We start from the raw sequence: 14,594 nt of genomic DNA on the forward strand, positions 1-14,594 counted from the left end.
ATTGATAAATTTAATTTACACAAAAAGTAGGAATAAAATTTGCTGAAACTAAATTGATACAATATTACAGACACTAATAAACAGAATATGTTAAGCTCATATCAAAATATAAAAAACGCACACAAATTATTGCAAGTACATGCAAAACACAGCATGTAAAAATATTTTCCATGCAACAATTTCCTCACCTGCCAAAAAATGAATAGCATGAATTTCTAGATTTATATTTTTGTTACTTTTTCATTTAAACTACTGAGGTAAGAGCCAAAATTGGAAATCCAATCCATAAGAATTCAAAGAATTCAATTCCAAGGTCGATTTAGTCAAGTTCTCAAATCCAACTAGTCCGGTAATGTTCAGAGATAATACTCATTTTCAATTTGACACTGATACACTGATCTACTCGTATTGTAATAGAATGTTCAAGTAAGCGACTTTTGTAATTCATGTCAAATTGCAGTGTACCATCATACTTCAATACAGCTTTATAAAATAGACAATAGAGATCGCACGGTACACAAACATGGATAGGGTCTAGAACATTACAATAAAAATATTCCGTAGCTTATCAGATTTTCGCCCCGAAAAACACCTTGATAGTGAGGTTCACAGGATATTCTCTGTGAATCAAGTTTCACAGTTTCGTAATATCTATCGTGATGATTGTGTAGAATGTTTGTAATATTGTGACTTACCTGCCCACTACTCGCCAGCATATCTGATGACTCGAGCTTTGGTTTCTTTCGAGAGCCGATAGCCTGCAGCGCCGTAAGGTTCGCTTCTCTTTGTCGCAACTCTTCCATTTCGGCTCGTTGCATCTAAAATCATAACAAATTATTGCTTGAAGAAATTAAATATTGCAAATTTGTTAAGAAACACATGATTTAGCAATGAAAGATCATTTCAATCAAGTTTCAAGTTGATTCCGTTCAAGGCATCTATAAGTTAAAAGAAATAAGGATCTGAGTACCCTTTTTAAAAATTGTTTAAATTTGAAAGAAGGGTACTTAAATTTTGTTCTTTCTATTTAACAGTAGCCCTAACGAAAAAAGGTCGTATATATTTTACTATATAAGAGTAATAAATTATTGTATGTCATACAAATACTAAAGGTAACATAAACGCTTTGTAGACTACATAAATAAAATCCTATTATATTAAGCGAGCAATTTCTGTATATATTTTTATATTTGGTTATATATATTTATTTTTTTATATTTATATTTATTTAAGGTTATTTATGTCCAACGGATCTCGAGAACGGCTCTAACGATTTTCACGAAATTTGGATCATAGTAGGTTTATGATATAAAAATTCGATTGCATTAGGTCTCATCCCTGGGAAAACTCGCTGAACGACATTAAAAGGATAATTCATCCTTGGAAAAACAGCTGAGACTTTCTTCGTCTGTGTATAATAGAAAAGAGAGTGAGACGCACTCGGTTTGTGAAAAATCAAAATATCTCATCCCCGAAATTCATAAGCTGAGGTATAGCCAGCAGTAAAATATAAACACGATCATTTTTTAAAGAATTGTGATCTGCTTATCAATAAATAAAAATAACGAGCGAAGCTCGGTGCCCCGATATTAGAAATTATAGCAACAATTGGTCAATTCAATTCAATTCATAAAAACACTCAACAAATTTTAGAAGTATGTGATCTAGTTGAAAATGTTATCACTTTTGAATGTGAGTTCACAGCAATACTCACAAGATTATTTTATTCTGGCAGAACCAGATACAAGTCATTTGCAGTGTACAAAGACAGTAATTTTGTAACTAGTAGTTATATAGTTGTTTTGGTACCTCTTTGGCTTTGGCCTTGAGCTTGGCCTGCTCGGGGTCCTCTGTCTTGCTGCGACTTTTGGCCGCCCTGAGCAGCAACTCCCTCTCCTGCTCCTCGTGCCGTTTTCGCTCCGCCTTGTCCAACTCCTCCAGCAACTTCAGCTGCCCGCGCACGTCCTGTGTCACCTCGTACTGGCTATCCGCCTGTACACCCAACCACAAAACATTTGACATTGAAAGTCTTTTACAAAAAAAAGCACAGATCGGGAGGATAACTTCCTAAATTTCTCTCCCCAATAGAGATAACATTAAAAAGTCAGAAAAAGGGTTATATCTTCTATGTTAACACTCTCACAAAATTTTCAGTCCAAAAATATTTATATATAAACAATTTTTTTCAAATGTTTCAAATAGGTACCAAAATTATAATAATTTATATCACACACTTATTTTTAAAATAGAAAATATTCACTTATGAAAAAATTTATTCAACGACCGAAAAACAAACTTCCTCCTAAAAATGTTGGTAATTCATTTTACTCAACAAATGATTTGGCAACAGTGCGGTGATAGAACAATACAAACCAATGTTTATCAGGACTTTATTATAAAGTGAATCTCAATATAGTAAATTGCCTTTGAATCAAGTTCAATTACGTTTACTTAACTAAATACACTTGGCAATCTACTGTCTGGTATACAAATGGTTATGCTTATCTCATGCAGTCACACTTCAACCACTTAAGAAGTGAAAAATGTCTTATTGTCAGGTCGTAGAATTCCCTCTCTCAAGAGAGTATTTAAATAGGATTAAAATATTTCCCTCTTTCAAAAAGATCCTTCCGCGGTAGAGGTCAGTGACCAATTCAATTACGTAATGGCTTTCAACAGGCTTCTAGATCGTCATGATTTAAATTCCACAACATCTATTCACCAACTGCATTATTGATGCTTGGAAAATAGGTTATGTAGAGCAAGTATGACAAATAAATATAGTGGACAATGATGAGATTCAATTAAACTGGTCTTACATGAATAGTAAAATGAATAATTGTGCTGAATGTTTTGTAACTACTGAACTTATAATGAAAATGAAAGTGCTGTGACTGACCTTATTGAAGTCTATCCTATGTTCAGCTATCACAGCCAGTTTTTCTACAAGTGTTTTTAGCCTCTCCTGTGTCGCATGCGATACTAGGGACGCCACGTCCGAGGTAGGGTCATCAAGGCCATGTCGAGAAGCTGAAAATCAACAAAATATTTATAAAAATTTGCAATAAAATTATAATAAATGCCACAGATTTGATAACATAGCAGAGTGATTAATATAGACGAAAATTCGCTCAACCCAACCGAAGATTACGTAACTAAAAATAATACGGGTTGAAAGACTTTTCGATCACCCTAAATAATAAAATTGAAATTCTATAGTTTGTTCAAGTAGAATACGAAGTGATAGGTGAACAAAGATGTCTGGAAACTCCACGGATGATTTTAATTCACGTAAAAATCAAACTCCAAGTTCTGTGTTTGAAATAAAAATAATCTGTGGAATGAACATAATTTTCGATTACTTGATTCGCCTTAATATGGAGATAAAACACACCATTCCTGAGACAAGGGTAAAATAATGAAAGCGATCGATTGAATTTATTGATTAACTTAACTGACTTTGAAGGTACAGTATCAATTTTTCTTTTTTCAAACAAGGGTTACGCATTGTTCAGTTTTGACACACAAACAGCTTCATATATTATTATAGATCCTGAAATAAAAATGAAGATTTATCATTGCCACCTATTACTTGGTCGTCATAGGGTTATTTTCCTTACAGGCAGATAATTTAGAATTTCAAGTGAATTATTGTTTTCTGTTTTTGAAGGGACGGATTCAAGGATCCAAAGGTTCAAAAGAACCCCACACGTCAACCGGAGCTTATTGTGTTCCCAAGTAGTATTTTAGTTAGGCAAACCATAACCTGCGTTCTTTACAAGAGCCAGGAGTTTTTCCCTATACTAACATCCCATTCATCACTGGTTGCTTGTCGCAATCCAGTGTGATATGCTTGGCAGTCTCTTCAGACTGATTGGTCCTCTCCTCGTGATCTACGTGAGTTCTCCTTTGAAGGTCCTTCCGCTGAGGAAGGGGTGGCCAAGTTGCCTCTAGGGCGCCCGGCCACCCTTGACCCAGCCTCATGATCCACATTTGTGTCTGGAGTTTCACTCATCTCTGGTCTCTTGGGGTTTTTTTTTTGCCCCTCCGAAACTTCGCAGGGTCAGAAGTCTCACCTCTTCCAAGAATTTTTGCCTAAATGGCCGCCCTTCATTGAGCAGTGGTGAGGTTGGTCTCTCCACCCAAAACTCGTGACCTACGTGAGTTCCACTCCAAGCCTTTTTGCAGGAGGAGCTCCTGGCTCCTTCCGCTGAAGGAGGGGTCGCTAAGTTGCCTCTAGGGCACCTGGTCACCCACGACTCAGCCTCTTGACCCGCATTTGTGTCTGGAGTTTCACCCATCTCTGGTCTCTTGGGTTTTTCTTTTGCCCCTCCGAAACTGCCCTGATGGGGCAGATCCCGTGGGTTTGAAGGCAAGGCAACTTCTGGAGTTGCCTTGGGGTCCCTTCTAGTGGCCTCCTACGACAAGCAGGGATACTGTGGGTGAATTCTGGTTTTCAACACATTCTTCTTTACGATGTTCGACTCAAAGCTCCCCCAACCCATAGGGGGCATTTCAAGTGAATGTAGGGACCCTCTTTGGTCATCCCTCTAACCTGCTCCCTTCATTGACACTGATTACTCTATAGTGAGCTTCACGTTATAATGTCAGTATTTGATTAACATTAGTGTTGCTATCCTTGTTTATCAAAGCAGATATCGCTATCCTTTTCTAGATTCGCAATGCTAGATATACGTTGACTTTGTTATACTTTGACGAATTCAAACCAGAATGAACAGTTAATATCACATAAGATATACTGGTATCAGCTATCCTCCATAGAAGGCAGTAGCATGGCAGAGAATCAACAACACTGTTCCAACTTTCTTCACTGCCATTATTCATTTATGCATTCACTAAAAATATTCACAACGTTATACAGCCAAAATGGCGTACATAACGTATTATAGCGTGGACCTCACTATAACCAGCTCCTTACATTCATTTCTCTAACCACCAACAGAAATATATGAATGGGCATACTCGTACATACCTATTTGACAAATTTTGTGCATAAGAGGTGAAGCGTGCAGGTAGAGGTCGTCTTTACAGGATCTGATTTGGGTGCCAATGAGTTCGGTGGAGCCCAATATCCTCTGCGTCTCCTCGGCCAGGTTCACACCTCCCATCGCCGCCACGTCATTGATGTCGTCATCACCCCTGTCACATCAATGCCACAAACATACAATCAAAATTTGATGCGAATATCACTCCTGTCACAAACACACTAATAATCAAATACCAATGTCACCCCTGCCACGAATATATAGTCAATTTAATATAAGTATCGCTGCACTCCTGCCACAATCAATTTGTTACAAATACACAATCAATCACACATAGACACAATCAATCAAATACAAATATCACCCCTGCCTAAATACTAATTCAATTGAATAAAAACAAAAGTTAATAAATTGATAAGATAATCGTCAATTGTCGTTCAGTATACAAAAACATAATGAAGACGGAACATATCACGAATCTCAAAGGACAAAAAAAGATGAAGGGTCCTCACATTCGATGCGTTTACTTACGACACGTCAATTAAAAAGTAAAACTAGTAAAAATATTTTTTCAACAGATTCAGATTCCCTACAATATTATATATATTATTCAAAATACCAGTCAACCATAAGGTATCTTATTTTTATCCCTTTGAAATTGAAAAATTGTTTTTTTTTTAGCATTTTTTGCCCACTCTCCCAATAATCATCAAGCTTCTAACTGGTTAATTTGGAGCATCAGCTAATTCTAGATAAGAATTGATCACTCAAGTCCCCTCATAAGGCCACCAAAAAATTATAAAATTGAAAATTTGAAAAAAAATTTCTACTATTATCTCGGTAATAGAAGAATTTTAGGACCCATGTTTACTGGAACTTCTTAATTTAGATATTAAGGAGACACCTCATGAAGTTTATCGGTCTATTTCAAAACACTCCATATACTGAGTTGAACTGATTCCTATATAAAATATTCCAAAATTAGTGACTTACGATTAATTGAAGTTGACAACAAAGTAAAAGCCCCCTTCCTTACCCAACTACAAACTTTGTTTTACTTGCAACGCCAATATTATAAATTAGATTATTATTTAGTTTCAATGAAAGCTTTTGTTAGTAAATTTCTAATGTATGAAACTAAAAGTCATGAGTTGATCGTAAATTTACAGCTTCTCATTCTAAAATCATCAAAAAGCACAGATTTAGACATAATTGGAGTGAGTACTCACGTGTATCCACCGCCTCCCCCGCCCCCGGCCGAGGCGAACGATTTTTTCTCCTTGTCTTTGGCGGCGGCGGAGGCGGTGACCGCCTTGAGGAGGAAGGAGGGAGCCTTGGAGGCGGCTGACGTCACAATCGATGTCGTCGTTAACCGAGAGGCGGCCAGTCCCCCCGTTCCCACCCCCACCCCTATGCTGCCCCCCGCTGCTGCCGCCGCCTTTGCCGCTGCAACAACAAAATGCTTATTGAAAAAATCTGGTTGAATGTGTAAATATTACACTGAGCTTACACTGAGCTTGAATGTTGATAAAACCAATTTACATAACTTTCGCATTAAACAGATCTGGTAAACCAGAAGAAAATTTAAATTTGAAACTCCACATAAACTGCAATCAAAACTCAATCAACTGTAATTGTCCTGATATAAAATAAGTCAGTAGCACTAAATATCAAGGTGTTCTCATTGATGAACATTTGAAATGGTACACCCACATAAAATTTATCTGCAACAGAATAAGATACCTTCCCTTCAAATTCTATGAAGCGAAAAAAGTCAGCTGAAAATGGTATGTATACTATGCTCTGGTTCAATCTATAATTCAATATGTGATAATCGTTTGGGGGGGGGAGGCTGTTAAAATTCTCATTTGGAAGAACTTTTCGTATGTCAAAAAATCTGGTGTGGCGCACTCACACAACTTTCATTGCGGTTATGAAAATTGATCACCTGACGCTAGTGTTCCCGCGCATCTCAAGTCTACTATTCAAAGATTTGAGCCAGCTGGTGACAGGGCAATAACGCTGGAGACACACGAGGTCTGCTATCTCTTCATAGCGAATCATTTAATAGAATCAACAGTTGGCAATTGGATAATCACATTTTCTCGAATTTCGAGCTAATTTTTAATTTTAGGTGAAAATGTTACTGAACATTAATTGTAGAGTTTCTCATGCTCAATCTTTTCCACTCGAAATTTTTTGTTTAAATTGTATCTGAAGCCTGATAATTGAGAATCTAAAATCATACTTTGCGTAGATGGGGCGGAGCTCCTGAAATTTTTACAGATATGGGACTTATGTGAGTTGATATAGCTTATCAATGACTATTTTAGGTATGAATTTGATCAAAATCGATGGAACCATTTTCGAGAAAATTGCGAAAAACCCTGTTTTTGACAACATTTTCGCCATTTTAGCCGCTATCTTGAATCGCATTTGATCGAAATTGTTCGTGTCTGATCCTTATATTGTAAGGACCTTACGTTCCAAATTTCAAGTCATTCCGTTAATTGGGAGATGAGATATCGTGTACACAGACGCTCATACACACACAAACACACACACACATACACATACAGACCAATATCCAAAAACCACTTTTTTGGACTCAGGGGACCTTGAAACGTATAGCAATTTAGAAATTGGGGTATCTTAATTTTTTCGGAAAGCGATACTTTCCTTACCTATGGTAATAGGGCAATGAAAGTAAACATTAATCATCAAAACTATTCTAAATAAACCTAGACTTTTCCCAACCAGTTTGATTTATCAAGAACTCAATGTTCTCACAATTAGACAATTATATATTTTGAGTGTAATAAAATTTATTATTGAATATTATAAATATTCAACTTACAATACAGACATAGAAACCATCAGAAGACAACTTTATATATATAAGCAGTAAAATGATTAATAAAATCCCGGAACAGTATATGTACAAACATAACTAAAAAACTAAAACAGCATATTAACACCTGGATCAAATCCAATAACTTCTATCTATGAGATGTTTTTCACAAAGTTTACTCTTCTGACTTGTGTGCTTGCTTATGTTGCATTCCTTTGTAATTCATCTAGTCCTGCAAATCTTTTTTTCACCACCTGGTCCAACCTTTTTTTATCCTTTTCCTTATTTTTCTTCCCCCATCCCATCCTTTGATATCTACCGTCTATTTACTTTTCCTGATACCTATTTCACCTTTTCAAGAATTGAAGGTTTTCCTAGTACATGGATAACCATGTATAGTATTGTTGGTGATGTTTGCATGTTTTTTTTTGTTAATTTGTAACAAACTTGAATCTGAGTGTGTGAAATAAATAAATAAATTGAATTGAAAAAATAATATTAGATTGATTATATGGATGAGGATTACCAAGGAAACCAAGGGCCAAGCCAGTCGAAGCATTTTTTCAGACGAGTCGGCAGGGCAGAAGGCTCTCCGATTGATTGATAGGGATGGCGTTTGGGAATCAGCTGACTATCAGCCAATCGGAGAACTTCCTGACTCATATCCAATGTCAATTGCTGAAGTTGTACATATCAGTTCACAATAATTTCATGGAAACCAAGTGCCAAGCCACTCGAAGCTCAGCAAGAGATCGAGGCTCCTCGAGAAAGAAATATGATACTGCAGTAAAATGGTACTGCTCCTTGAGCAGTAACAATCTCTAGTGGTTACTACCAAACCGTCTGAAAACGCCTGAAGAAACGCTTTGTGTGGCTTGGCCCTTAGTCAGATATTGTGATTATTCAGTTCAGTCTATGATAAAGATGTTAGGTAGCTACAATGAATCTGTATTGTTGCTCCAAGATCCGGCTCCCACATCAGACTATAATAAAAATCAATAGGGTTATATTGGAATAATAATTAATACAGTATAAAGTAAAGTAAAATTGAATTAATTTTTCATTAAGACTGACCGAGCAAAGCAGCCGCATGACTCTGCTGCTGCTGCTGTTTGAGATGCAGCGCTGCAGCGACGCTCGGCGTCTTGATGATGGTGGTGGTTGTGGGTGCGTTTGCGCGTACGGGTGTCGTCTGCACACGCACCACTTGAGGTGTTGTCGGCCCCCCGGTCCCCACCCCTATCCCCACACTCGTGCCCACCCCCCTCACGCCCCCCGTCGACACGGCGTTCATCACCTTTGTCGTGACCGGCGACGGAACCCGCATTGGCTACACAAATACACACAAAAATTAATTATTTAATCATACAATTACGAGAAATGAGTGGGTAAATATTATAAATAATAATAACAATAGATGAGAATAATGATTTGAATACAAATAATGAATATATGCAGTAATGATGAATGAATAAGTAATAAGTTAAATGAAACTAGTACTATGTAGCCTAATGTGATAATAAGGAGAATGGATGTTGAAAATTATGTAGTTTACAAATTATGAGATACGGGAAGTTATTCCAGAGACATAAACTTGTTATTTAAGTAGGTCAAATAACTTATTGAGCGGGAATTAATAATTCATTCCTCTCAATAAGCTATTATTGCAATTTTTTTGTGTAGTTGAGAAGTTGATATTGTGGTAATTATTCATATTGAATGAAAAAGACTAAGAAGTTGTCAAAAAACCACTGATTTATAAAAAGACCGGTTTCGGTTATCAGAGATTGACAATGGTGTAATAACCGAAACCGGTCTTTTTATAAATCAGTGGTTTTTTGACAACTACTTAGTCTTTTTCATTCAATTATTGCAATTATTGGAATAGCAATATTGCAAGTATAAAGCAATTATTGTAAACGTTAAAAAGTATAGTATTTCTAGCAAACATGTCACATTATGTAATTCCAAGTAATGAGAATTTTTGAGAGAAAATTAAAGCCTCATCCACACTGGGGGAATAATGTATGACAAGCATATTTATTAAAAGACTCAAGGGAGGAATAATTACAATGTTTGGACGTTCGACTTACGCTCCCATAGCGACAACTGGCAAACTGTTTCTTCAAACTTATGATAAAATTTTAAATTGAATTGAATAAATAAAATTATTGACATGAAAAATAGAAAAAAAATAAAATTGAATTGAAAAAAATTGCCCAATCAGTGTGGACCTTGATTGATAAATTGAAAGTTATTCCAGAGGCAAACGCTTCAAGGGTCAAAACAAGATGGAGCGAAGAAAGAAAAGCTACATTAAAAAAAGAAAGAAAAGAAAAGCTGGTGGACAAACAAATAACGCACCACCAAGTCCATAAATAAATCGGAATTTTAATCGGCGTTTTCAACTTTGAAGCTCTTAGGCTAATAGATTTATGAATAAATATCATTTATAATACTGTATGAATGGATCAATAATGTAGAAACACTTTTAAAATTCTAGATTAACAGTAATTTGACAAAATTAGTTTGAAGACACTGCTACACAAGAATATTAAGCCTAGGCGAATATTTTTGCATAAAAGCATTCATTTAGTTTTGTTCAATATTAGGCCTATGCGAATACTTTTGGATAGTAGCATTCATTGAATTTTGTTCATCTATTTTCTCTATATCGGGTGCAGAAGTCTCCTCAGAGTATTTCTTAGTATTAAAAGTAGTATATATATTGAATTATTGAAAGCTATTCCAATAACTGATCAAATACTATGTAGTTGAAATCCCGGTTGGTTTCACGCAGCATTGCCAAGATTTAAAGGCATGCTTACCAAAATTTGGAAAATTGAAAAACTATTGACCATCACCGACAAAACTACTGGGTAAACCAATAATATTCCACCAAAAACATAAACACAGTAAATTAAAACACATTAACGGGCCACAAACACATTGAACACTAATAATATTTACTGATTATTCAATCTACAATAATCAACTGGAAGTTGACAACTAATTCCATGCTTCAACATTTTCCTCGCTGGATTTAACGCAATAGATAAAATTTAAAGTTCTACATACTAAGTAAATACTACTAGATACATGTCTCTACATGTCGAGTTTTTTTTAAACTATGTGAATTGATGGAATTGTTGCCATAAATAAAAAATTCAAGGAATTCTATCATGGTAAAAAAGTTTACGGCAATTTGTGTAGTTTTTGTCGACATAAATAAAAAATTCAAGGAATTCTATCATGGTAAAAAAGTTTACGGCAATTTGTGTAGTTTTTGTTTACGGCAATTTTTGTTTAGTTTTGTATTTATCAACAAATTATGATACTTCGTAAAATTTGACAGTACTACGGTTTTGAAGAGGAGGCTGAGGGCTTTCCTTCAAGTGTTTATACCATGTCAATTAGCGAGACAGTTGTCTTTGGACAATAATTGTCATCACGTGGTTGCGGATTGTCGGAGGCCAGGCCAGTTAAACGAGACGCGGCCAACTATTGGCACGTCAGTTGATAGCTAAACATATCCGAGTTCTCGCACTACCTCCGTAAACAAAGCCGTAGTGCATTCGTGTGACGTCAGCACAGGTAGGGCTCTTACACAAATAAAAACATTAGCTGATATAGATCAGCTGAAATCAACAAATTTTTATTGGTGTACGAGCCCTACCTGTGCTGACGTCACACGAATGCACTATGCTTTGTTTACGGAGGTAGTAGTTCTCGTCATCTGTTGTGACTAAACAGCTGAACTGGCGAAACCAAGACAACGCTACTGGCCTACACCGTTCACACTTAGCCAATTGTCACGACAACTGAGGTCCCGAGTGGTGGGGGGCTCGCTGAGCCCAATTGACTGTCCATAGTCTATTCCCGGAGACAGTTGAATTTCGGGACAGTTGGCAAGACAAAGTGTTTATACGAAGACAATAATTTCATGCCTTATGACAATTGTCTCACCAATTGGCATCGTATAAACTAGGCTTTATTCTCTATAATTGTAATTCTCAGGCTGTGAGTAGATACTTCTTGTATTAGTATTGCTGCTTCTTCTGCTTGCTGCTTGGTATGTCTCGTTGCATGCTTTGTGTGTTTTGAATAGTAACCTTTGTTCTTGACCTGTCTTATGACAGTTCTTTTTTATTGTTCTTGACTTGTTCACTTGTGGTCATGCCTATAACCACGCTATGAACAGAAACGCATCAATATTATTATTACATCTGAACCCGACTGCATACAGATTAATCTTAAGAGAAGATTATATTCGCAGTATATCGAAATAACAAATTGCTTCAAAAACATATAGCCCAAAACAACAATGATTTTCTCTAAAATAAGCATGCGACTAAAATACAGAAAATAACGTCAACTGAAAAAGGAGAACATAGAAAAAATAGATCCAAGTATGTAGGCGGAATAAACGACTGGAAAAAGAGAGAAAAATAGTGCTGAGAGAAATGAACAAAAAGTGCAGAAGAAAACAAATGAGTGAGGAAATGAAAACATATATAAGAGGAAGGAGGATATGAAACGATAGGCTTAGAAGACTGAAAGGAGTTGGAAACGAAGAATGAAGACTAAGCAAGCGACCTAAACAAGCCATGAATGACACGGACTGCACGTTCAAAAACTTTAAATGAAAGGTGATTACCTGTAGGTACTTCTGAGGGCATGGAAAAAAACAAAACAATGATCTATTAATTAGAGTTCATGAAAATTCAAAAATTTCAAGAATGAAAAAATTGGAGCTTCAGACATCATTAAAATTCAATTCCGACTTCATTAACTGAATCACTGCGTCGAATAAATTTAATAATGTTGTTTTTTATTAAAACAGCGTCACCCCCTAAGGGCACAAAAAAAGTTACGATAAAAAGTTCACTTACTATAGCTTACTCACTTATTACAGTTTCATCGAACACATTATCAAAAAGTTGTCTAGATCAAAGCAATCGACAGATGTATGTGAATTATTCCAAGTCGTTGGACTTTGATTAGTCCTTAGACCGTTCAACAAGGTTTTCTATACGATACTCATAAAGAATGATCCTAGGTACTACTAAAAAATACCCTTTTTAAAGCATTTTTTAATTTTTGTTTTGTTTCTTTTTAGAAAAATTGCTACGAATAATACAAAAACAAATTTGATGATAATTTGTCAGACTATAAATCATTGAAAGAGCCAAGAACCAAATTTCAAGATAACCATACGTTGGATGGATTGGACGATGGTTGGATAGTGAAATGCGAGTATGATATTGATAACCCTAACCATGTATAATAATTATGAAACCCTAATTTAAGTACTTAATTATTTGTATTTTATATTTCATTTTACTTATCATTTTTGTGGAATAAAGAAGATTCTTGATTGATTGATTGATATGACATGAATATTATGTACATTATTATGATGTATGATATAACTGATATGAACAAATCCTATTTTATTATTATGATGATAAGTAGCAGCTAGTAGTAAAAGCTTCTAAAAGTTTATCTAGTTGTTCAATGATGTATTAATTTCAAGGAGTGCTGACAATTATTAGAAACAGCATTGCAAATTCGCTAACATCCTATGCTCAGTTTCTTGTCTATTTACAAAATAGTTGGATTTACTTGAAAGTGAATAGGTAGGCCTACTTACAGTAACGATGCGATGCTGGATCTGCTGAGTTGGTCGAGTGGGGGTGGAGACAGGGGTGGTGTTCGGGTGAGTGATCACCCTCATCTGTGGTGTTGTGTTCATTTGTACTTGTGGTCGAACGCTCGTCGTCATTGCTACCGTCGATTGACTTGTCTGCAATCACAAACATAAAATAATCAATTTATCATAATAATCCATTCATAATAAATTTATAACACATTATATTACAAATAAATGACAAAAAGAACATAATTTTTGAAACAACATTCAATGGTCACATACAGAGTAGGCTACTTATTTATTGTTTTTTTAATGTTTATTTGTTTGACGAACTCACAAATTTTATATGGTTTCCACATGAAAGAGAGAGAGATGATAAGTCAACATTACCATTATTATTCATGGCTCTACAAACCAGAGTGAATTTTGACTTCCTTCTTTGCTATTCTTTTCCGAGAATAATTATAAGACCCACAAAAGATATTGAGGTTGATATAAAACTACACACTTTAAAAAACCAGAAAAGTAGCCAAAAATTAATATTAAAAAATGCAGAAATGGAAATTTAAAAAATAGTTTCAAAACTTCACAGAACAAAACAGAACTTGAAACATAATTTTTATTATGAATATAAATTAAAGTGAAAGAAAAGTAGTTGAGTTTACCTGAATAAACATGAATGAAGACAATATAGGTTATGATGTTTTATTAGAACAAATTCAAATCATCAGAAATAATTCAAGTAATTCAAAGGTCAACATCCTGGTAGAATAGGATACAGAGTCTAAGTACAATCTAGTATTTGAGTAACTCACCATATCAATATATTTTACATTCAAGAGATGGAGGGACTTTAAGTTAAAATTCTCCATACTATGAGATCAGACAGTTGAAATGAAAGTAGAATTATTTAAATCAGCTGTTAGTAGAATTTTTAATCCAGTCAGATAAATGAATAATAATTATGGTATTCGCTGTGAGCACAGGTGACGCGATTTCAAAATCGTCAAAGTGGAGTATTTGTGCAAATAGTAAACTTCTGAGAATTAAGCAAGTGGATTCTGCCAGGACCTCCTAAATACTA

The 14,594-nt window shown here is 35.4% G+C and overlaps 1 protein-coding gene across 9 annotated transcripts in view; it reads right to left on the bottom strand.

The window, feature by feature from the left end:
• Positions 1-14,594, bottom strand: part of LOC111052778 (transcription initiation factor TFIID subunit 4) — a 42,735-nt gene that overhangs the window by 15,533 nt on the left and 12,608 nt on the right. For 5 of the 9 annotated variants that reach the window (XR_005571544.1, XR_005571543.1, XM_039430196.1 and 2 more), the window contains exons 6-13: positions 13,511-13,663; positions 12,515-12,526; positions 8,932-9,187; positions 6,236-6,452; positions 4,994-5,160; positions 2,900-3,030; positions 1,810-1,992; positions 696-818 (exon numbers count right to left, since the gene is read on the bottom strand). Coding sequence is in view for 6 of the 9 variants with exons in the window: in XM_039430196.1 (XP_039286130.1) it covers positions 696-818; positions 1,810-1,992; positions 2,900-3,030; positions 4,994-5,160; positions 6,236-6,452; positions 8,932-9,187; positions 12,515-12,526; positions 13,511-13,663 (1,242 nt within the window). In the remaining 3 variants the exon portion in view is untranslated. The remainder of the gene's footprint in view (positions 1-695; positions 819-1,809; positions 1,993-2,899; positions 3,031-4,993; positions 5,161-6,235; positions 6,453-8,931; positions 9,188-12,514; positions 12,527-13,510; positions 13,664-14,594) is intronic. The other 4 variants (XR_005571545.1, XM_039430194.1, XM_039430193.1 and 1 more) reach the window with 2 other exon arrangements.

Source organism: Nilaparvata lugens, chromosome 6, assembly GCF_014356525.2.
Source record: "Nilaparvata lugens isolate BPH chromosome 6, ASM1435652v1, whole genome shotgun sequence".
Taxonomy (NCBI): Eukaryota; Metazoa; Arthropoda; class Insecta; order Hemiptera; family Delphacidae; genus Nilaparvata; species Nilaparvata lugens.